Raw genomic sequence first — 25,237 nt, forward strand, 5'->3', positions numbered from 1 at the left:
ATAAAAACCCCAGATCACATCCCTCAAAACAATTTCAAGTAGTTTATGTGCCATCTCACCTAAATACTTTTCCTAGAGATCATTAGGGCACCAGGGATTTTCGGTTGTTCAGCACAAGATACAGTTCAGTTCTTGACATGTCAGCCAACCCTTAAAGGTTCCCAACCAGAAACTCTTTCCCCTTGTACCTCCCTCATGCTGCAATGTTTGAAGGCACATCGGCACAGTCCTCCTGAAAACAAGTATACATCAGACCATTTTAGTAATTTCAGCTCCTACATTAAGGAAATACAAATTTTAAGTAAGTATTGGCGTGTCTAATGTTATACACCTAAAGCGACTTCCATTTTGAGGAATGAAAAGAAGTCATGCTCAACAGCCATAATTTGTAATCATTCACTGAAGTGTGGATCCCCACCAGCTAATCTCAAAAGATATCAGCACTTTGAACATGTAGCAGATTTAGAATAAACATTACACTCTAACAAAAAGATCAATGCTGGTAATATTTTGATTCCACGTACCTAACATTTCCCCCCAATTTAAAAGCGATCCCCAATTAAATATATAACATGCGCACTTTAAACTAGATGGAACTGTTTTAACTCTCAGCTTCAATATGCGAACATGCATGACCTGTTTTCTCCTCTATCTACTATTATTTTATGCACTGCAATAAATTAATTTGGATTGATTTAAGGCCAACAGATTTCACTACTCTTGTCCAGCAAGAGAAGACCAATACAACAAATGGCAGAACGTTCTCTTACCAAGTTCTAATGACAAGCACTGTGTGCCTTTCCCTTCCCCTCTCAAAGTATATAAAAGGTATTAAAGAAAGGATTCCAGTGACTAGTTGATGATAACACCATAGTCATAGTAAATTTAATACTTCTATTTGTTTAATTTGATGAGAAATCTATATATTTTATTATAATAGTTAGGACTCTCTCTGCCCCCTCCAGGCAACACACACAAAAAAAGCAGCACAACCGAAATTTAATCTAATTTTCATGGCTTACTACAAAGGGGACTAAATCCAACTGTTTTGTGACTAGAAGTTTTCATGAGGAAGGCAAAAAGTTATTTTCATTCTGCATTGTCAGGCATCTCCAATGACCTTTAATAGTTAGATGACAATTTGCGGGCAAAGTCACTGAAGTTTTTAAATATCATTAGAGAAGTCAGTAGAGAAAAAAGGAAGCTAAAAACCCAAACTGAATCAGACCACAGTAACTTCATCTGAACAAATTCAACCTTCCTGAAAACAGCACAAAAGGCATTAAGTACTTCAACTTACACTGCTGCATGAAAAAGCTTCAACACAAGTGTGTTAATTCCCTCTGAACTTGGAGTATTGTAGAATTATTCTAGAAATTTAAGACACATGAACTTTGAGAAGCCAAGTAGTATAGAGCCAAAATGCAGTTATCAGCCCAGATTGAAGGTTTTATGACAACCAATAGCTTCAAATACATACTTCAGGAAGTGGTTTTTTTTTCTTCAATATCTTCAATATCAACAGCTGTGCAAATGTGGATGCATCTTTAAAATGCCCAGTATGAAAAATTACAGTACACAGCTAGTTAAGTAAATTTTACATGTATTCTGCATAAAATTAAACTCTCCTTCTTCCAGATTTGCTTAACTATACTTGTATTTTCAACAATGCAAAGAGTGATCCTGCAAATTAATCCTCAAGGCAAAATAAGAGAAAAATAAAAAACTCAACCATTTCATCTTTTGACCTTTTTATTTATTAAGACAACAGCTAACACAGAGTTAACAATGCTGAACACACTGTTCATCATGCAAGAAGTATATTTAATCTTAATTCTTTTCTAACTACTGCTACTCAGAGATGGTATGGGATTTTTGTATTTGCAAGGCAGAGCATTTATTAACTCAAGCTTGTCTCAAGTGTGGCACAATCAGAATGTTCTGAACAGCTGGTTAGGAAGATAGCCAAGATGTAAGAAAGACGTCTGAGCCTCCTTTTCAAGGGCAGCCAACTCTTGTACTGTAGGTGCCAGAATATCCACATGGCCTTTATACAGTCCACCTGCCAAAACAGACCCAATTTAAATGATGTGTTCAAGGCCATTTTTCAGCAGAACTGATAATGCTCAGTGACAGTCATCCAGAAAGTTAAAGGAACTTTGTTAACTTGTTAAAAAAAAAAAAAGAACAAAACAGAAACACAGGCATACACACACTTTGGCCACTTGCAACCCATAGGCTGCATGTAACAAATGCAGAAGACAGCAAAGAACTAGCAAAGAACTATCATTCTGTAGTTACACAGCAGACAACCAGGAAACTGAGCATTGCACAGCGAGGTAATTCAAGAGTAGTGCATTACTTACCACCCAGAGCTCTTTTCTGCCCATATGTAACTTTACCATCAAAATCATCTACTGGTACTTTTATATCTGGTTCAACTTGGGCAATAGTGCAGTTTAAGTGTTCTTCAATCTCCCCCAGCAACTAAAAAAAAAAAGCCTTGAGGTACTCTTAGAACCTAAGACTTGCGAACAATCCCATTCAAGTAGTTTCAACAGGAACTATACACAGAAAACAACTTCGTCACAGACACCAAAGACTAAAACATTTTTTGCTCAAATGGACTACACAAGTTTATTTCCAACAATGTTTTTACATTACCTAGAAACATTTAACATACTACCCTGATTATGTGAGTGTATTTTATAATGAAGAGCTCCCAGTCCACGCTTATTTTACCACGGATATTTAATTTACCTTTCTTTAATGTAGAAAGCAGTGAAGCACTGTGAACTTAACAAGTACTCATAGTTGGCACTTAAGCAACACACTATTTCCAAGTTAGAGGAATAACCATTTTAAGTTACTTATGAGTTTTGTAAGAAACCATTTAAACAAAAATGCATAAACTAACAACTTGTAACTCTTAACAGCATTTCATCAGGATGACTTTCAAGAAGCTGAAAGTAAGACTCCCATAGAATTGGCTAAGAATATTAAAATAAGCTTTTATAATTAAAGAAATAACTTATTTTTTCCATGACTTGCAAAGTTTGATTCCATTTGAAGAAGAAATGAGAAAACGTTATAAAGACACCAAAATTAGCTTTGTACTTCAGCAACACAGCTAGAACATGAACTACATCCCACAGTCTTTTAGGAAATTAGAACATTCTGGTTAAGCAAAACATTTACCTGCATCTCATTGTACCATATGGTACAACCTCCTTCTTCCTTCAGTCTAGTATTATAACATCCTTTTCCACGACTACTGCATACATGATACCAAACCTAGAAATAAAGGAAAACAACTTCTAAACTTTGTGAGGTGGTTTAGTATCTTCATTTTGATTAATTACAGCATGAAAAAGAATTCAGATATTTATTTAAATTCCTTTTCAATTAAGCAAGAAAGAACAAGCAGTTTTCCAATGCAGGATAGTAAAGTCAGACATCAGCTGCAGACAGAACCTCAGTAAATAACATCTGTTCAGTTTTGCTTTGGAGTCTAATTACCTTTTCCTTCTCTTTTGCCACAAGAGAGATTGCCAAACCCATCCTGAAAAATTAGGGGAGAAGGGAGAGAGAAAAATGTACTTCAATAACCGTTGCCAACTTATGAAACAATAACAAAATATCAAGAAAACATGGTGACTACTCTGAGTATGCACATACCTCTCAGCTCTGCCGACTCTCCCAATTCGATGAACGTAGTTCTGTTTTTCATCAGGGAGTGTGACATTGATAACTGTATAAGATACAATCCATAGAGAACACAAGATTTTTTTTTAAATATATAAGCTAAGGTCACAGACCAGACACCTAAAATAAATATGAGTTTGATTGCTGCAATCCTTCTCCTTGGCCCATATACACACTTTATGTTCTACTACAGCAGTAACAGGTATTATTAGCCACAATACCTACACTTAAGGCTTCCACTATAAAACTGCTTCCTCCATGATTACATTTTGACAAAAGCGGAAAAACAAATGAAGAATCCCCAGCAATGTAAAACATCATGATGTATTTCAGAAGGTATGGTGAACAATCAAAGTTGCAGTTCAAGCCTTTAACATCTACGACTTTTTAAAATGAAGCTGTAAGTCATATACCTGTTTTAAATAGTTGTCAGGACTGCAGATATAGTGAAACTGTATGCAATTCAATAGCTTAGTTTAAAAATTAAGCCTTACCATATGGAACACCATGAATATCAATTCCTCTAGCAGCAACATCTGTGCAGATCAAGAAACGGACATCGCCTCTCTACAAAAACAAAGTTGTAAACAAGTGTTGCGCTAAACACACCAAACAAAATCCCAGGCAATGAGACAGTAGTCTTTCGCATTTACATCACCTGGAAGCGCCTCTGTACATTTAGCAACACTTCAAATAAAGCCTTTCCACAGTGGAATGGTGCTTTTTGAGCATGAACTCATTGGTCAATTTATATCCCTATTTCCTTCCTCAACAGCATAAAGCAAATATAAACTGATGAATGGCTTAATCAAAAGCAAACTGTGTAATATTTAAATATCTTTTTTTTTTTTAATATTCAGAAACCAAAGACTTTAAAATACAATGTAATCTGTCACTGAGCTTAAATTTAGGTTTAATTTATAAATAAGCCCACCTATCCTGTCAATGAAAACTCAAAGGTCATATTGACAGTATATATTTCCACCTACAGAAATCGTGCCTCACAGAATTTTAGGAAGTGAGTCATAGAGCATTCAAACACAGTTTAATTTAAACGAAGAACTAGCAACACAAATTAACATGATTTCAGATATCAGGAAGTAAGGGAAAAGCCTTCAAGAATGTGCTGCATCACCTTAAATCTTTCCAGGTTTTGCTTTCTTTCTTGAGGTTTTCTGTCACCATGCAGACAGACACATGAGAACTGATGTCCTTTCCTGTCAGGGCCTGAAAGAGTTGCTATGCATTAATAACATTCACATATAATTTATGACACAACACCATAAAGAACCAGAAAAAAATTACATTTTATGGGCAAAAGTAATCTCAAGGGAATGTCACAATTTATTAACAATTAACATAAACTTGCTAGTGATAGAGGTACTGGGGAAAACGACAAAATTAAACACCTTTCCTTCCTCCTCCCCAGAGCTGTGTGCAGGCACATTTCTTCACTCCTTCCTAAACATCTCTGTTTTTTCTACATGTGTGTCTTCACTTTTCTCCTCACACGTCCCCTTTCAGTGTCCTCCTGTGTTCTCTCTCACATTTCTCCTTCCATGTCTCCTCATGTGTGCACGTTCGTACACATTTCTTCCTTTGTCTCCTGTCCCCAGCAACTACCACTTTTTCTTATACACATTTCAGCAGAGACACCACAGGCTCCTCTCATTGGTTTAAGTTTTGGTGCACAATGGGTTATTTCCAGCCATTTCAATGCTGTCTGGAACAGGTACAGGGCATTTCATTATCCCTTCCCACAAAGGGCACCCCTGCAACTCCTTCCTACCATAACCCCGACTTTTATGCCTAGTCAGTGTGTCAAAAAACTTAAGCAAAATTTTATTTGTGTGGTGTCCAAACACAGTGACCTCTGTCATACAATTTTGGCTTTGAAATAAACAGAAAAGCGAGCAGAATATGGTTTTTCAGAAAAATATTACCTCCGCCCTGTTGGATGAAGTACTGCTCCATATTATCACAATCTATTTTAGTCCTGCAGAAAATAATGGCTTGGTCCATCTTATGTTCTTTGATTGCCCGAACGGTGTACTCTCCTTTTAGAATTTTAATAGCTTCAGACCACATTTCTAAGTAAAAGTAAAGACATTATTTCACTCAAATTGTTTAACAATATGAAGAGACTTTGAACAGCATACATTTCAAGTTTTCCTCTAGCCTTTTAGTAGACAGTTAGACTTTCATTTGCAGAGCAAGTGAGTTACACCTTCAGTTTCCTCCTCACCATGCACCCCTGCTCCAAGGTAATAGAATACAGAAAGAACAAAACTACTCAAGAGTTTCAGGTTACTCATACACACCAAACACATTGTTTATATACCTATAAAATACATATTCAAATCTTTTTCTCTCTCCCATAATTACAGAAACACATTTCTCTTCACAATTTCAAAGATGTAGAAAGAAAATTTTGGAGGAACATGACTCAAGGCCGATGTCTACTATAATTTAACTTTACTTCATAACATTTACAGGCTATTACTTAACTAGTGTTGCCAATTACCTGGAGTGTTAGCACCAGGTCGTGTATTGTCTTTTGCATGTACTTCATCAGTCTAGAAAAAACAAACAAACAAATAAATCCTCCAAGTCATTATTAGTCCATACTTCAGAAAGGAAATACTTCACTCTATTAACTTAAAACTAGCAAGAAATTGAAAGCTTAAAAGTAATCTTAGCATTCTGTTCTCCCATCAAACTAACTAATCTACCTTTAGCTAAAGTCTTGAGTATAAGCACAAAACCTGTTCATAAGAAAAGACAACAAAATAATTTATGTAGACACTGGATAGAAATCAACTGTAAACAAAGTGATGAATAGAAAAGCCAACCAACCAAAATACCCCAAACAAACAAACACTAAACTGAAAACAATGCATTATAAACACAGCTAAATCATACAACAGTTGTTTATTATTTTTCCTATGCTAGGCTGAATCAGATATGAACCTAAAACCCAAGAGAAATAAATTAATGCTAAGGCTTAATGAGGAGGCTTCAACAGACCAAACAAAAGGATGTTCCAGAAATAAAGAGGGATTAAAAATAATATATTGATTGCAACTGTGCAAGAGGTACTGTGAATTAGTTACAGTCCCAGATAATTCAGAATTTGAAAGTTAACAACTTCAACAACAACCACCACCATCTTACGTGAATAGGTGTCAGGTTAATGTAGCATTTAAACTTGGGTCTCAAATGCAGTTGAAGTTTTAACTGCTCATCTCACAGAGGTTAGAGACAAAACCACTTCAGAGAATGATCTACGTTGGAAGGTTTACTTCTTCCCAAACAATCAGAAAAGACACGTACTAACTACAGTTAGGCCGCAGACCATTAGCTGTGAAAAAGCAGCACAGTGCCACTGCTCTCTACTACAAATGAGAATGTTGCTCTGTCAAGACCTCCCTCAATCATGTTTGTAAGACTGAGCCGTTCAGAAGCGGTGTTACAACATCACCAATATCACGATGCTAACTACCACAGGGAAAAAAAAAAAAAAAACAAAACATAAATTCACATACACTAAGCTGTTTCAATAGTTGGCAAAGATCCTACAACATTAAACCCCAATTCTGAAGGTTAAAGAAGTAAAAGCGGACAAATAATCTGAATTTTCTCCTGCAGACCACTTACTCTGATATGATTCTTGCCAAGTCTTTCCCAGAGTTTGTCAGTTTTTGGATTTACAGGCACAACTACATGGTGTACAGTTTCAGGGACAGAATCTTCTCCTTTCAAATCAACCCAGGTGGGAAAATGCATGATCTTTTCAGACAGTTTTTTCACATCAAAAGAATGTAGTGTTGCAGAACACACAATCACCTGAAAAAAGCCATATGGATACCATTGAAGATCAGATTCTCCCACCAAAAACTGTCAGCACAGAACTAGAACAATGTTATGTAGTTTAACAGCATAATGTAGCACAACAGAAGGACACCCTGACTGGCTTTCCTCAGCACAGGAATCACCCAGATGACAAGAGTCAAAACACAAAATAAATAACTATTGTCTTACATAATAAAAAAACACATTTAAGAGAAAGAAAGCAGCATTATTGAGAGCTGATGAATCAAGAGTATTAGAGCATGAGAAATTATAACATATGTAGTCACTTATTTTTCAGCTATGTTTGTATCTAAATAACTCAAATACTGCTGAATACTGGGCTTCAGGATACAGGATCCTATAAAATACATATACACAGGCAATCACTGAACTCAATGAAAGTATTAGTTTTGGACAAGAGGTATAACAAACTCTACTTCAAATAAGCATGCTCTACACCGTGTAATAGTCAACAACTGAAAGCAGTGCAAATCACACACACAAATCCCAAACCCAAAACCACAAACAAATTTTATACCTGAAGTCTCTTTCCATCTGAAGTTATCTGAGGAATTTGACTGTGGATCCTGTTTATGAAATCTGAATAACCTTGGAGGAGAAGGCCATCCTACATGGGAATAAAAGAAATAAAGCTGCAATTCTTATTTCTCATTTCTCAGTCTAAACACACACGAGTTAAATAAGCAACACACTTGTAATCTCAGAAGTTCTCTTTTTTAATTAGCTGGACAGATCAATGCCTGGCTGGGATACTATTACTAAGGAGTTAAAAGAATAAGTAAAAACTTGGAGTATTTACAAGTACAGCTGCTGTGCTTCACAAGAAGTCGAACATCTGTCTCAGCAGCTTCTCCTAAATAATAGCCCAAGGCATTTCATCTTCGTGAATATTCAGTTGTACTATAACAGATCAGAGAGTTGGGCACTCATTTCACAGCATATTGACTACAACATTCATTAGCTTCAAGACCTGCTGAGAAATCAAAAATGCTTCTCTTGCCTTTGTTTTTTCAGGCTCCCTGTACAGCGACAGGGAGAGACTTCACTACCTTGTGAATACAGCCTGATTTCTCTAGCAGAAGAAATTCAAACAGCTTTACCAGAACAGCTAAGAGGGGAAAAAAAACCCATAGGTTACTATAGCTACAAACAAAAAGAAAATTAATCTGGAATAGCCTATAGGTAGCTAATTGTTCCACTGAAGTACCAAATGCTATAGAACAACAATGCTTCACTGACTCTTTTAGGAAATGTCATATTGTGTTTAAGAACAGAACTTAAGCATCACTTAGTTCTCTACATACAGCTTCATCCAGAACCAGGAATCTAACTTGAGATAAATTAAGCTTTCCCGTTGAGACCAGGTCATCTAGTCTTCCAGGAGTTCCAACGACGATATCCACCTATGAAATACATAAGGGTATGAACTGGTCCCATAACTAACTAGAGGCATTATCATCCTTATATGAATTTAAGACTGAGACAATTATCAGTATGACACCCTATTTCCTATTAATTATAACTTCATAGAAACCTACAGTAATTTGCATTAGAGGGTTCTTCTGAGGTCATCTGGTTTCCACTCCCACCATCATATGCAAATCAAGGACAATTTCCAAGTTGCTTTAGGCAGCTGCCCGAAAAAAATTTCAGTATCTTCAAAGAGAAAGATCCCACAACCTCCCTGGGCAACCTGCATTTCAGTTCTATGACCATTTTATCAGCAGAACCTGCTTTAGGTAGGAAGCCTTCCCTTATTTTGGGAAGTGTTGTGATGCTGTTCCCTTCTCCTCGCCCCTGCCTTCCAGTCTGTGAAACTTTGTTATCTGAAGCCAAACAGATTCATTTTCAAATGCGGATAAAATGGGCTAACAGAATTTGACTAAGCACTATAAGCTTAGTCAATTGACAGTTGTCATGGATGTAAAGCAACAAATGCTAGACCAGGGCAAGATGAGCTTGCTATCAACTGCATAATTTATTTTTATCAAGCTTACAGGAGTTACAAGAAGCACTGTTAGCACCTCTAGCCACAGTGTGTTATTCAGAAGTCAAATTATATGAACAAAAATACAACTTACTCCTTGTTCCAGTATAGAGAGCTGATCTCTTGCAGCAACCCCACCAATAATCAGCAGTTCCCTAAAATTACATCAACATATTTTAACTTTTGCTAGTTTATTATATTCAGAAGATACACTGAACATCTGACTGAAGACTGTTTTATTAGTAGTTATGATTAACAGCTCTGAACAATAACTGTATGAATGAAAGAATAGGAAAAAAAATTATTTTAAAATTAATCCCTTCATATGTAGTGTACCATGTATTATTCAAGTGAAAGTTTTGTTACCGAACTGTATTTGAATTTGATTACTTTATCGAAATTGTACTAAACACATTAACACCTTAACCAATTTAATCTAAAAAAGAATCTGTTCCCTAAAAAAAAAATAAAATCTCAAACATAAGTTAATCAACCTGTGTTCTTGAAAGCCAAAAACACAAATAACAGTAAACTAGGAGAATCTTACACCATAGCTTGCCTCTCCCCACTGCTACTCCCCTGCAATTCCAGTAAAAGCACTCTCATAAATTGATTGCAGTTTAGAATATGGAGACATTTAAGATTCGTAAGCACAGTCAAAAGAGAAAAATCTTTACAGCAAAGCAGGTTGTAGACAATTCACTTTTCAGAATTGCATCCCCATGCTAATCACTGTAACATCTGTCCTGTGAGCACACTAATGTAAACAGAGCAGACCTTGTACATAACTATTTGCTGGAGATGAAAAACAAACAAAATTAGGGTAGGGGGAGGAGGTGGGACAAGAAGATGGTCAGAAAAGCAAGGCAGTAAGCAGAAGATGTGCTTTTCTTGATTAAAAACATTAAGTATCATACACCTTAGATAATCTCCAGGAAAAAAAAATAGATTTGTCATAGCAGAGAGATGCAGTCCATAAATAAAACACATCAAAAAACCCCTAACTGGTCTAACTGTAGCTGAAAAATCAGAAGGTTGGTTGGTAGCAGATATTACTGAGGCTATTCTCAGCAGCACTGCAGATTAGGGTCCACTTAGCTATGAAGTGGAACACTGCTCATCCCTTGCACAGTTATGTCCACAGACAATACCACAAATACACTTTTAACAGATGCACTGCTACCTTAATTTGGGATTATCGACATATTTTTTGAACTGCTTCACATTGTTCAAAGTTTGTTCTGCCAGCTCTCTTGATGGTTCTACAATCAATGCTTTTGGAGCATTTGGAAGGTTCTGTGTTTGAACCACTTGGGCATTTCCTAAATTGGAAAAAAAAAAAAAAATTAGTTCCATTAAGACAAGCTACATTCCTATCCTGAAATTTTTTACTAGAAACAAACTTGGACTGTTTACTAACAATCTAAAACTTCATTATTCTAAATGCTCCATTAAAGGGCAATATTATCACTCATTCAACTATGAATACTTCCATCTTAATATTCAGAGATTACAAGTGAATCTTGGTATATTGGCCATGCAGTATAATTAATTTCTGTGCAGCCCTTAAACACACACACACTTACTTTTAAAATTATATTGTTGAGTAACTTAGCTGAGCTTCTCTCTTTATCTAATGCAATTCTAATTTCAAAATATTAGACTATTTCCAGTTTGGAAATACTTTAAAAAAGCACTAATGTTGCTACCAGTAAAATAATTGTATGACCTTGAGTACAGCAGGAATTAAGCAGTTAAAGTTATTAAAAATGAGAAGTTTAAAAATCTAACCTACCTGAGTGTTGTGATTTCACAACGTTACCATCAGGAGCCTTGCAAAGACCAATATAGCCATCTTTTGGTGGAAACTTGAAATCTTCTTCACCAAAATTAAATTTCAATTCAGCATTCTAGATTTCAACAAAGTTGCATCATAGAGACAGATTTAAGAGACCACATAAAATGAGAAACAATTCCATAATTTATTTCCCTATGAGAAGCCAGCTAGACAAGGAGAAGGTGCTGTTTTCTCCGATCTTACACGCTCCTCTTCCCCAAGTAATTTAAAACCTGCCTGACATTTTGTGCATGATTCCAGCTCTTAAAACTCTTCTTCTACATCAAAACATTCCCACATTTACAGATACATGGAAACTCTTTGGACTTGTACATTTCTCTGACCACCAAAACGTTTTGCTAAAACCTTCACTCAGTAAGAGATCTTCCCAGAGAGACTAACTCCAGAAAGACACAAACTACTACACTACTGTAACACTGAGAATAAACAAATGGGGAATTTTGGCACTTTCAAGTTATTTGCTTATATCCCTTGAATCATAGTGTATCTAAGTTCAAGACAAGCAAGACAGCACTGGTACTAGGAATTACTTATGCATGCTATTCTACCCTTATATTCAAGTTTAAGTATATAAATTTGAACTTAAATATTCAACATTTAACTTGAACAGTACTAGTCAAAGCTAACAGACTGTGGTGACCACTCCAGTAGTGAAATACTGGGAGATCAAAGGAAACAGAGTGTACAAGCACAACCACAGTACCTGTGGGTCACTGTGCAAGTTTTATACGTAAGTATTAGTTATCAAAGCTAGAACAATTTTCATGATTTTACACATCTGTGATACTCCCAAGTTACCTTCAGTACACAAGCTGCAAAAAGTGCCTGGTTCCTTATGTGTGGTGGGATTTCAAATGCAAGGCCAAGGTCCTTCCCTGAAAGCAGCATTAGTTCAGTGAGACTTGGCATGTGTGTGCATCCTTCTCCCTGCCCCTCCCCCAATACAAACATCCCAATAAAATTCCAAAAAAGAAAGTGAGTAAAACTTACCATTTTTGGAAAATTTTATTTGTCCTTTATCTATGTCTAGATAACACCCAATTGTATCATGCATAGTGAATTCCTGTAACAAAAAGAAATTTGTGAAGCTGAGAGATTTAAGTGTTCAGTGAGCTGAGAAAAGTAACGTTCTCTCAACTTTTACAGTTTTACCACTTCTCCCTACTAAATGCTTTTTTGAGAGAAGCAAGTTCAATTTATTCCACTAATACTGCTGTAAATATCATGCATATTTTAATTTGATTAGAAATCTTCAGTGAACTGCCCAATTTATCTTTGCTATTTAAGCATTTATTGCTGCTTTAAATTTACTTTAAAGTCAAACACTTTGACCATGATAAATTTAAGTCATTTACCTGGAAGTACTCTGCATTATGGAAAAGTGCATTAATCATGTATTTATTAGCCAATGTAACCTAAGCTTAGAGCACCAAAGATGATAACAGAAAACTACATTTAGACTATACCAAAAGATTAACTTTTGCAGGAGGTACTACATGCGTGTTATGCATACTTAAGTACTTCATTCGAATATGCTGAAATCGGTTGATTGTAAAGGTATTCAATAAAATCTGTAAATTATAAAGTGCATCTAATTCAACGGCTCAGAATTCACTACTATAAGAAAAAAATCTACAACAGTCATAAAAGTTGCGAGTTATGTGGCACTGAGTGTTCATTAATATCACAAACACATTTGAGTTTCTGCTGTATTATTCTTATTTATATAAATTATGCTTAAACATCTGAACTCTCGACGGGCATACTACACAAAAACCACCAGAGGTATTCCTAGTAGACACTTTCAGAAGTGTACATTAAAGTAACAGTTTCAATGGTAAACACAACTCAACAGCCAGAAGTTGTTTCTTCTCATATTTAAGTGGAACCTCCTGTGTTCTGGTTTGTACCCATTGCTCCTTTTCCTATCATTGGTTCTCACTGAGAAGAGCCTGGCTCCATCCTCATGACACTCACCCTTTAAATATTTATAAACATGAATGAAGTCACCCCTCAGTCTCCTCCAAGCTAAAGAGACCCAGCTCCCTCAGCCTTTCCTCACAAATGAGATGCTCCACTCCATCATCTTTGTGGCTCTGCACTGGACTCTCTCCAGCAGTTCCCTGTCCTTCTTGAACTGAGGGGCCCAGAACTGGACACAATATTCCAGATGCAGTCTCACCAGGGCAGAGTAAAGGGGAAGGATAATCTCTCTCAACCTACTAACAAACTCCCTTCTAATACAACCCAGGATGCCATTGGCCTCCTTGGCCACAAAGGCACAGTGCTGGCTCATGGTCATCCTGCTGTCCACCAGGACCCCCAGGTCCCTTTCCCCTACACTGCTCTCTAAATAGGTCATACCCCAACTTATACTGGAACCTGGGGTTGTTCCTGCCCAGATGTAAGACTCTACACTTTCTCTTGTTATATTTCATTAATTTTTTCCCTGCCCAACTCTCCAGCCTGTCCAGGTCTCTGGATGGCAGCACAGCCTTCTGGTGTGTCAGCCACTCCTTTCAGCCTGGTGTCATCAGCAAACTTGCTGACAGTGCACTCTACTCCCTCATCCAAATCGTTGATGAATATATTTAATAATACAGGCCCCAGTACTGATCCCTGAGGCACTCCACTAGATACAGGCTCCCAACTTGACTCTGCCCCATTGACCACGACTCTCTGGTTTCTTTCCTTCAGCCAGTTCACAGCCCAGCTCAGTACCTGATCATCCAGTCCACACTTCTTCAGTTTAGCAGTGAGGATGGTGTGGGAGAATGTGTCAAATGTTTTACCGAAATCAAGACAGACCACTGCTTTGCTGTCATCTCTCCACCTCGTTATGTCCTCATAAAAGGCTATGAGGTTGGTCAAGCACAACTTCTCCTTGGTGAAGCCGTGCTGACTGCCGCTAATGACTGTCTTATCTTTGATATGCCTTGAGATGGCACCAAGGATAAGTTGTTTCATCAGTTTCCCAGGGATGGAGATGAGGCTGACCCATCTATAATTACCTGGGTCCTCCTTCTTGTCCCTTTTTGAAGACTGGAGTGACATTTATTTACCTGAAGTCCTCACGCACCTCTCCCGTTTCCCACAACTTAGCAAAGATGAAGGAGAGTGGTCCAGCAATGACCTCAGCCAGCTCCCTCAGCACCCACGGGTGCATTCCATCCAGACCCATGGATTTATGGATGTCCAGATTGCTTAGTTGCTCCCTAACCCAGCCTTCATCAACCAAGGCAACCTCTTCCATTGTCCTGACTTCCTCTGGGGCCTCAGAGGTACGGGGCTCCTCAGGACAGCCTCCTCCCATGATCTATAAACTCTCCTCTTCCACTTGAGCTTAGCCAGCAGTTCCCTGTTTAACCACGCAGGTCTCCTGGCTCCCTTCCTTGACTTCCTACATGAGCTTGGTAGAAGCAGTCCCTGAACACTAACCAACTGTCTTGGGCCCCTTTACCTTCAAGCAGCCTTGCCCAAGGGATTTCCCCTAGCAATTTTTTGAAAAGGCCAGAGTTGGCCCTACTAAAGTCCAGGGTTGCAATTCTGCTTGCTATTCTGTTCCTGCCACGCAAGATCCTGAACTCCACCATCTCATGGCCACTGCAGCCAAGGCAGCCCTCAACCTTTACTGCTTCGACCAGACCGTCCTTGTTAGTGAGGATGAGATCCAGCAGTGTACCTCTCCTAGTTGGCTTCTCCACCATTTGCATCAGGAAGTCATCATCAATACACTGGAGGAACCTCCTGGACTGTGGCTGGCTGGCTGAGTAGTCCTTCCAGCAAACATCAGGGAAGTTAAAATCCCCCATCACAACCAGGGCCTGTGATTGTGAGGCTGCTCTCAGCTGTCTGCAGAAGGCCTCATCAAATTACTCATCCTAATCTAGTGGCCTGTAATAGACACCCACAACAGTATCACCCCTGTCAGCCTGCCCCTTAATTCTCACCCACAGACTCTCAACTCTGTCTCCTCATCCGCCTCAGACAGTACTCAATACATTGTAGTTGCTCTCTCACGTAAAGAACAACTCCACCACCTCGCCTGGCTAGACAGAACACTGGAACAGGCTGCCCAGGGAGGCTGTTGAGTCTCCTTCTCTGGAGACATTCAAAACCCGCCTGGACACCTTCCTGTGCAACCTTGTCTAGGTGTTCCTGCTCTGGCAGGGGGATTGGACTAGATGATCTTTCAAGGTGCCTTCCAATCCCTAGCATTCTGTGATTCAATGAAATAAGCATTACTAATTACATCGTTTTAACATTTAAGTATGTGTTTTGATGTACTGGAGAGTTGTGTGATTACTTCTACTTTAATTACCAGTAAACAGGATACGATGCCCTCACTTAGACGATCACCAAGGTATACAGGCTGCCTAGCATTGTTCGAGCTAACGCTGAAACTAAGTCAAGACATAAATCAGAGATGAGTTCACCTCTAAGCTGTAACACACATAAAAGGTTTATCTTCTAAACAAGAGTCAATATATTTGCGGTCTAGCCACAATCACACGTCCCAAGCTGACGATTGCTTTTGTTAAGCCTGTTAACGTGCTCTAAAGTCCAAAAATCCTTCAATACCTCATAGTAATTTTGTCCAGTGACCTCTCCTTAAAAGTTAGCACTATTACAAGACAGTTGATTGTTACAGCACAGAACCACCATGCAAAACTTTTCATAACATTTCCACCAATAACCAATTCAAGCTTACCTCACCATAGCTGTCAAATTGCTTGTTGTGAGATTTCTTACCAGTGCCACCAAAGCCAAAGCCAAACTTATCAGTACCTGAAGACAAGTCAAAACACAGCTTTTTGTCTTTTGGATGACAAGTTACATTTCTTCCTCATTGTATCAGCAACTGAAACCTCTAACAGTACCATGTAAAAAAATAATACACAGTGCTAAATAAAGACTTCTAGCTTTGATATACCCTAAACGAGTATTTTTGTACCAGTACATTTATTGCTTTTCCTCATGTCCAGTCATCTTCATTAAAAATTCAAAATAAAAGGGATAAAGTCCCAAGAGACAAGAATCTTTGCCATCACCTAAGCAGATTTTCTCTTAGAGGAAAAGCAACACTTGTACAACAAGTTTTAAATTCCCTGATATTGCTGTCCTTCCCAAGGGGCCCATTCTCTGCAAGACTACAACAAGATTCCAGCCATTCCATGCAAATACAAAACTGGCTATGGAATTCTTCTTTTGAAGGAAACTCACCCAAATCCAGTGAAGCCTGCATAGTCGACCAACCAACTCTGCACAAGCCTTGGTCATGACAGGAAACTTCATAGTAGTATTTCCCTTTAAAAGACAAATAAAGGATCCAAACTAACACCTAAATTTCAGTTTCACCAGGGTGATTCAGTTTGGTTACCTCCATGACCATGCAAATCTAATTTCCACCCCAACTGAAGAGTGTAACAAAATCCCCTCTTGCATTATTAGTGTGAAAAGGTTGTGTGGGTACCTATATATGTAAAGAAGAAACCAATTATCAGAGAACAGCAGGCAAAAGAGAGAAAAAGTACATGCTGAGAGATTGTGTGTGAGAGGCTCCAAGTGAGCAATAAGCTAGAGAGATCAGTGGTTCTATTGAATCCACAAGAACTGATAAGCTCTGCTGAATCAGTACAGGACCACCAGCATGCACTAGTGCCAACAACTGGTTGTGTAACTTGAACCACATCCAACTGGCTGCTATGTACAGACAGGTTACAGGATTATCTGCACACCTGATGAAATTAGACCATTTGAGGGTCTTTCTGAACATCCATCTAGAACCACTGGGGTATCAGCGTGACTGCTTTCAAGTAGGGAGCTGTGATTGGCCTCTCAATTCTTGCTTCTACCATGCAACCATGAAAATTGTGCATGTATCTGTGTGAAGTGTGCAAGGAAACAACTGGAAATACTGTGTGAGTAGCTATTTCCTCTTAATAACACCTTAATAAAATGTGTTCTAATTAATACTAGCTACGATTCTGTCTGCTCTGATTCAATCCCCTATAAAGGAAAAAGTAATTTACAACACAAGGAGAGTAAAACAAAGGTATCTGTCATTCCAAAGTTTTCAGCTAGCAATAAAGTGAGTAATGGCACACTTGCTCAGATGTTTAATAAGCTTTAAATGCAACCATCTATATTAACAATGGGTGAGAAGCAGGCTTTTCACTTGAAACTTCTAGAAGTCTTTAAAATGCATAATTTTATATTCACCTTTAGTCACGCCTCTAGTTGCTCTGCATCCATGCCATTCTTTTACCTCTCTGCTTTGACAACACAAACCATCCGATCCAATTGCTGAAAATTACAAGACAACTTTAGTTAAAGAAAGCCCTTCTCTAACTGCTTTTAAAAGAAATTTTCATGCATACTTTCTTCTAGTTAATTATTTTTTTCATCAAGCAAACATTTTAGGTAGCATTAGGACTACTCACCAAAAGCCGATCCTCTATCATACGGGTTCATTTGCCATTTATTGAGAACTAGGTTTGGAAGACAGCAACAGAAAAAGCATTAAACCAACATGATAAGCCTGGAAAACTCAAATCAGAAATTCATATTTGCTCTATAGTGTTTGGCTTAATTTTCTGGGGAACCAGCTTTGCTCCAATGCAATTCATACATGGTCAAAACGAAGGCCTGCAACTTGAAGGAGGGGCACAGATGCATTAGCAAAGGTATTCTATGAAATTTTGGATTATTCCATTAAGGAGAGCACAGATTAAGTTACTTAAAAATACAACTGAAAACAATGAAGACATTTTTAAAATAAGCCAAAGTTTCACATAATCAAAATAAAATTCAGCTAGAAAATATCCAGAGCTACAATAAGAGCAATAAATTTGAAAATAAATTTGAAATGTATTTCCTATTTCTGTTCCAAGTTTACATTAAAGAATTTTTCAGGGTATCAGTTAAAATGTCATTACTGAAGAGGTAAGATACATGCACATATAGCATGTAAAATTTGACTTAATTTTTCATATGCCAAATAACATATTGCAGTAAAATCCAGAAGTTCCACAATATATGGATTTTTTATACAATTTGATGCCATTTCAGTTAGGATTACTGACTGTATTTACACAACATTATTTCAAGGAGATTTCTTTTTTTAAGTTGGCTGTAATGTCACCACTTTATTGGTAGTTATAACGAACCTAAAAGATAAGAACTTCTGTAACATCTTCAAAGTGGTGTTTGTGCAGCCACAGTTACTTACCTAAACCTCAATCTATAAATATCACAGACTGGTCCTGGTTACCAGCTTTCAAGTTGTAATTCATTCAAATGGATGTATAATAGGCCCTCAAACACTGTGACGACATTATCAAGGTTACAATCCATTTTATTTCAGTGGATTCTGGCCCTGTGTGTTTCTTGCTCGGTTTAATGTTTACTAGCTCAAATCTGCAGCAACTCAAGATGTTGTTATTCAGCTTCCAAACCTGCCTAGGTGCCAAAAGGAATGCAACAGCTTTATTCAGCACAGCAGGATTGAAAGACACACTCCAGTGCTACCCCAGCCACACAAAAATAAGTCTGACCCTAGAAGAGCTTTCTGCTCAAGCTCCTCTAAGAGGCCCAAACCAACTGTGTGGAGTCACCGCTGATGTCTCATCTACCCCTGCAACTGAAAGACTTCTCAAAACTTTTTTTTAAGATGGACGCTACTGCCTCTCCACATCTTGCAATGCACTAAACCAGTATGGCTTTCAGAAGAACACCGAAGAGCATGGTGTGGATCAGGCAGCCTTGATCATTACAAAGAGACTGAGTTCAAATGCATCCCAGTTCTTTCCATGACTACACTACTAAATTTATATACAGTGTTTTATAAAATCTGGGGTGATGATATTTCATTTACACTATCCCAAAATAAGGAAAAAATACTTATCTAATGGCAAGTTAAGTTAAGTTTACTTTGGGAGGTGATGGAATTGATACTAATTAACAGTATTCCAAGCTTGAGAAGTGTGACATACAAAAACTTACCTGCCCCACCGGTTTTAATAGTTGCTTTCCCTTTCTTGCCTTCCATCTGGTCCTTCAGCGTTTCATAGACGATCTGGATAACTGGAATGCTAAAAGCCTAAAATGGAAAGTTATTTTCATTCCACAATTTATACGGGTATTTCCAGATACAAAGTCAGCCTAGTTTTCAGTTGCAATACTCAGCATCAGAGACACTTTAAAACATGACTGCGCACGTTTATAAAGACTATTAATAGTACTGCTTAAATATATACACAACACACACACGTTCTCTCTGTATATACACGTACACACAAGCACACACACCTCCTCTCACCACTTAAAAACTTTTACTTTCTGCTAATATAAGTTGGATTACTTACACCAGTTTTGCCACTCCCTGTTTCAGCAGCCTGTAGGAAGAAAAATTTAAGAGTTTAATCAGAGTTGCAACTTACACTGTAAGGCCTGTTCTACAGTTCTTATTAAATAACTATAAACTAAGTTTACTTTTACTTCTGCATAATACAGAAAATCTAAGAGAATAATGCCATTGCTTCACACAAATTACATGCAAATACAAACACAGAAAACTTTGACAGTACTTAAAAACAAAAACAAAACCAAAAAACAACAACAAAAAAAAAGCTCCCAGAGTCCCCCAGAAAAACTATCTGTATTTCTGGAGGCGATACAGAAGATAACAGGAAGCATTACTTTGGTTACAGAATCAAAAACACTGACATCTACAAAAGATGTGATGAACAGGCATGCTAATCTGGTATCTTCAAGGGTATTGATATTGAAGCATTTGTTTAGGCAGTATCAGTCATGTTCCATGTCAGGTGTTTATGACAAAAAGGAGAGTAGCCTAGAAAGAATGAATCCCATCTGCAACAACAGTTGGAAGCACACCAGAAAGTCAAAGAGGTTTTTAGCTGAAAAATATACTTTCCTATTGAAGAAAGACAAGAGACCTAGTCTAACTATGGGTCCTTCTGGAAAGAAGGGAACTGACACACAAACAAGAATTCAGACACAAGCTTTCTAGGATTAGGGCTATCCCGCACACATACCATAAGTACATCGCCACCTCCCAGGATCAGTGGGATGGATTCTGCTTGGATATCCGTAGGCAGACTACAGGAAAGAACACATTAACACAAATTGATGATACCAGTAAAAGAAACGATTTTTCTTCATATAGGAACCCACAAAACCCACCGTCATCTGCAAGATGGGAAATAGCAGGTAAACGTTATTCTTCCTGATTTGCAGCTAAGGAAGTGAAAAGAATTCCATTTGCAAGGAGAATGTGGACCAAGAACTGTACCTTGACAGGAAGTGACTAGTGGATTCAGCTGCACTCTGACAACAGGGCTACATCTCACATTGCTATGCTAAACTATAAAAGAAACAGATCAATCATCTATTTCCTGTTTTACTTTCTTCAAATGAGTTTCGTTTTTAAAGCCACTTGCACAGTGGCTATTTAAAACTAGAAAAGAAAGTAAAGATAGCTAAATGTAACCAGCATTTTCAGACAGCCACAGCTAAATAATATCATGCACATGAGAAAGGAAATACACTAAGACTGTCCATACTGATAACATTCTGAATGACAATTCGAAACAAGCTCTGAAGTCAAATATTTTAGCCAAACAAGTAACTAAAACCAGGAAGAATAACTTTTGTAGAAGATTGACACACAAATATCAACTTTGAAGAACACAAATTCAGACCACACTCTGGAAAACATTTACTAAACTAGCATCAATCACGTGACAGTATTTAATCCAATAATCCCACAACACACACACACACACACACAAGAAAAACCCCAACAAAAATAAAAAACACCACACAAACCAAAACAACAACAACCAAAACCAAAACAAAAAAAACAACACAAAAAAACCCCCAAAAGCACAGAGGCTTTTATGAAACAAATGACACTGGAGTATAAGTGGTCATGCTTTGCTCGCCCAAGTTTACCATTGCAGTCACAGTTTGCGTGCTTTGGTCATTCACACTAAAAAGAAGTGCATGAGATGCAATGACAGTAAAAGGAAAACACACATCTACTTTGTTTTAATGTGACAGCAGAGGTATTTTAAGAAGCATGTCATATCACTGAAAGGCAAACTAGTTTTTGCCGGGCCCAAATGCATTCCTACTTACAGCCAGTCCATCTCCTCCACTGCTTGAGCTATCTCAGGCATAACACCCATTTCTGCAACACAAGAAAAAAGGAACAAGCAGTGTTATTTACCTCAACACAGCCCAAAAGATTTTCAAGTATCAACACTTCTAACTACAGACAAGAATAAAAAAGCATTGTTTTTGGCAACAGCACATGCAGCGTTCTCCACATAACTCAAGTGATAAATGAGAAACATTCTCCCTCTCCCGCATAGAGTTTTGACAGCTGTCCCCACTTATAGTGGAGTAAGCCAGGCATATACTAGGCACAGGAGCAGGGGCTGATACAGCAGCAAATCAAACACACTGGGAACTGAGTGCCATTTCAAGGGCAAGGGACTTATCTTTGCACATTGAAGGACAATGCCTACACAAACAACAGGGAAGACTTTGTTAATCATAAATATCCTGACTCTCTCTACAGCTGAGAGTTTTCAAATAACAGAATAAAACCTGCCTCATATAAGGATTCAAATTTGAGAAACCCAAGTTTCTTTTCACCCAATCATGCCTTACACACTCATAGCAGATACATTAACTAGACAATGCTTTGATTTTCATACAGTGACTAATCGCATCCATCTCTGAAAGGTTTTTTTTCCTTAGAGGCCCCTTCTGGTAAACACACGCCAAGGTCTGATAGTTGTACTGCAGACAAAAGTTAAATATGAAGCCACATAATAATGTTTGTACATTGATAAACAAATTCTACTTAAATAAAAAATAATGAGAAACCTGCAGCCATTCAACATGGTAAGAGGAAAGCAAGTCTTAACCAACTCAAACAATGGCATTATACCATCAAAACAACAATTTAGCTGCTGTTTGTATTTTTCAGGTGTATAGCATTACTCTAATAAATCAATTTCTTTAGATATGAATATACACCCTCCTAAATAGAACTTTTACATGCTAGCCCTTACACTGTCACATGCTGGGTTTGACATATCCCATACACACGTACACACATAGGCCTAGGTTGACATTATTGATTTATGCAGCCAAAAAATATTCTTCCATTTGCTATAACACAAATGCTGAAAGAAACATGTTTATTTCTAACATGACTGCAAAAAGGTTTAATATTTTCAGGCTTTAGCCTGTACTCCTAGAAAATCAAACAATCTACATAAACAAAAATCTTTTCTCCATAGCAGGAAAAGTAGCTATTGATTCCAAATTATACATAAATCCCCACATTTTTCCCTTTTTTAATACACTTCATTTTCACATAGTTTAATTCAACATCAAGTACAGGATTTTAATACAACAATGACACTATGACATTTTCCTCAACTATAACCAAATTAATCCCGCTGTCTAGCATCTAAACTGTAGCTCAATGGAAGAAGCTTCAGCATTTTCCCTCGTGATTAGACGTTTAAAAAAATCAGTTACAATAAGCAAATCATAAACCTTGTATGCATTAAAATTTTACCCAGTTGCTTCAGCAGTGAACTTTTAGATTACAGTTAAGACTTGCATTTCAAGCCATATCACAGACCAGAGCTGCTCCTATAAAATCCATTTGCTACCCACTGCAATACACAGCACAATCAGGAAGCAGTTGGCCTAAGGAACCATTAGGACTTTCATGCAGCTCCGTTTGCCGGATGCTCACACACCACATATGCGCTAAAACCTGCAAATCTATTTCGATAATCACTGCCGAAGGCCTCCGAAAGCCCTAGGGGCCGGCAAGAGCAATGACAGCCCCACAGGCCTCTCGACCATAATGCTGCTACGTGGTAAATCTCAGAATCTGGGCCCGTCCGCCGCGGGGACACCGGGAACTGCCACCCCACAAGGTATCGCCAGGCCTAGAGGCAGGAAGAGATGCCGGTGCTTTGCTGCCGGCGGCACAGCCGACACCCCCCAGCTGCCCCAGCACCACGTACCCGAAAACGCCGCCATCTTCGCTCCACGAACGCCACCACCCACCACCCGCAGGGCGCAAGCGCCGAGCCCGTCCGCGCTTTAACGGCGTCGGGTGGGAGGCAGGAGGCGCCGCGCCGAGCGTTCCGGGCCCGGCCGGGGTGCGCAGCCTACGGGGACGCGGACGCGGGCTCCGGCGTGGTCCCGCGGCTAATACACCAGGGGCAATATCGAAGGAGGAATTATATTTGTTCTGGTTGCGGATCTGGAATATTATGTCCAGTTCTGGGCCCCTCAGTTCAAGAAAGACAGAGAACTGCTGGAGAGAGTCCAGCGCAGGGCAAGGAAGATGGTTAAGGGACTGGAGCATCTTCCTTATGAGGAAAGGCTGAAGGAGCTGGGTCTCTTTAGCTTGGAGGAGACTGAAAGACGACCTCATAATGTTTATAAATATATAAAGGGTGAGTGTCAAGAGGATGGAGCCAGTCTCTTCTCAGTGACAACCAATGATAGGAGAAGAGGCAATGGGAACAAACTGGAACACAGGAGGTTCCACTTAAATTTGAGAGGAAACTTCTTCACAGTGAGGGTGACAGACACTGGAACAGGCTGCCCAGGAAGGTTGTGAAGTCTTCTTCTTGGGAGACATTAGAAATCCGCCTGGATGCGTTCCTGTGTAACCTCATCTAGGTGTTCCTGCTCCAGCAGGGGGATTGAACTACATGATCTTTCAAGGTGCCTTCCAATCCCTGACATTCTGTGATCTAGTCCAACCCACCTGCTAAAGCAGGTTCACCAGAGCAGATCACACAGGAATGTGTCCAAGTGGGTTATGAATGTCTCCAGAGAAGGCTTTCTCAAATTCAAATTCTTATACGATACAGGGTTTTTTTTAATGTCAATTGCAAACTTGACTTCTATAAAGCTGTATGTGCTGTTGCCAGAAACAGTGCTTTTTTATTTTTGTCTCCACAACCTCTCTGGGCAGCCTGTTCCAGTGCTCTGGCACCCTTAGAATATTCGGATGGAACGTCCTGTGCTTCAGTCTGTGCCCGTTGCCCCTCGTCCTATCACTGGGCACCACTGAAAGGAGTCTGGTCCATCCTCTTGACACCCACCCTTGAGATATCTATGAACATTGATAAGATCCTCTCTCAGCCTTCTCTTCTCCAGGCTGAACAGACCCAGCTCTCTCAGTCTCTCCTCATTTTTAGAGGACACTCAGGTCACTTGCTCACGATTTCACGATTTTTTTCTGAAAGCCCAGCATGTTGTTTTTTTCTTTTCCCTGCAAATCAAAGCTGAAGTATGTGGTGCCAGGCCCTGTTGTGGCAGGTTCATAGGGACAGCAAAGTCAAGAGAACATATATCCCAGTTAACACCTGGAGGTTACCTGGTGGCGTTTATATTTTAAACACAAAGCATGTGTTTACAATGAGCATAGGCTTTACATTTGTGTAGAGCACTGTCATATTTCCATTTCATCGGTGCAATTCGCATTTGCATAGCTTTCTACAATAAGCCTGTTTGGCAGAACGTATTCCGGGTTTTATATGAGCAGAAGTACCTTCACACATAGGTAACACACCAATTTATTTTTTTGTACATATGTTAATGGGGATACATTCTTCCCCACTTTTTACAGATGTTTCCTCAAATTCTGCCCAATCTCTTTTTAAGGATAACTTCTAGTGAAGTTGCAGGTGAGAATCTCTGGGGTGTAAAAGTAAAATTAGATTGCGAATGAAAAATGC

At 38.6% G+C, this 25,237-nt stretch overlaps 1 protein-coding gene across 1 annotated transcript; it reads right to left on the bottom strand.

The window, feature by feature from the left end:
• Positions 1 to 1,734: 1,734 nt before the first annotated feature.
• DDX1 (DEAD-box helicase 1) lies at positions 1,735 to 23,626 on the bottom strand. Its single transcript, XM_005506850.3, has 26 exons — positions 23,507 to 23,626; positions 21,588 to 21,639; positions 20,483 to 20,546; positions 19,790 to 19,819; positions 19,428 to 19,524; positions 17,867 to 17,914; positions 17,646 to 17,729; positions 16,647 to 16,730; positions 16,135 to 16,211; positions 12,414 to 12,486; positions 12,222 to 12,298; positions 11,361 to 11,475; positions 10,749 to 10,887; positions 9,660 to 9,720; positions 8,883 to 8,981; positions 8,096 to 8,185; positions 7,363 to 7,551; positions 6,230 to 6,281; positions 5,649 to 5,795; positions 4,841 to 4,932; positions 4,200 to 4,272; positions 3,679 to 3,751; positions 3,520 to 3,562; positions 3,199 to 3,294; positions 2,367 to 2,487; positions 1,735 to 2,062 (listed from the first exon to the last, which is right to left on the bottom strand). The coding sequence occupies exons 1-26, from the start codon at positions 23,520 to 23,522 to the stop codon at positions 1,932 to 1,934; spliced, it is 2,223 nt and encodes a 740-aa protein (XP_005506907.1). The 5' UTR covers positions 23,523 to 23,626; the 3' UTR covers positions 1,735 to 1,931.
• Between the last annotated feature and the right edge of the window lie 1,611 nt (positions 23,627 to 25,237).

Source organism: Columba livia, chromosome 3 (assembly GCF_036013475.1).
Source record: "Columba livia isolate bColLiv1 breed racing homer chromosome 3, bColLiv1.pat.W.v2, whole genome shotgun sequence".
NCBI classification, from domain to species: domain Eukaryota; kingdom Metazoa; phylum Chordata; class Aves; order Columbiformes; family Columbidae; genus Columba; species Columba livia.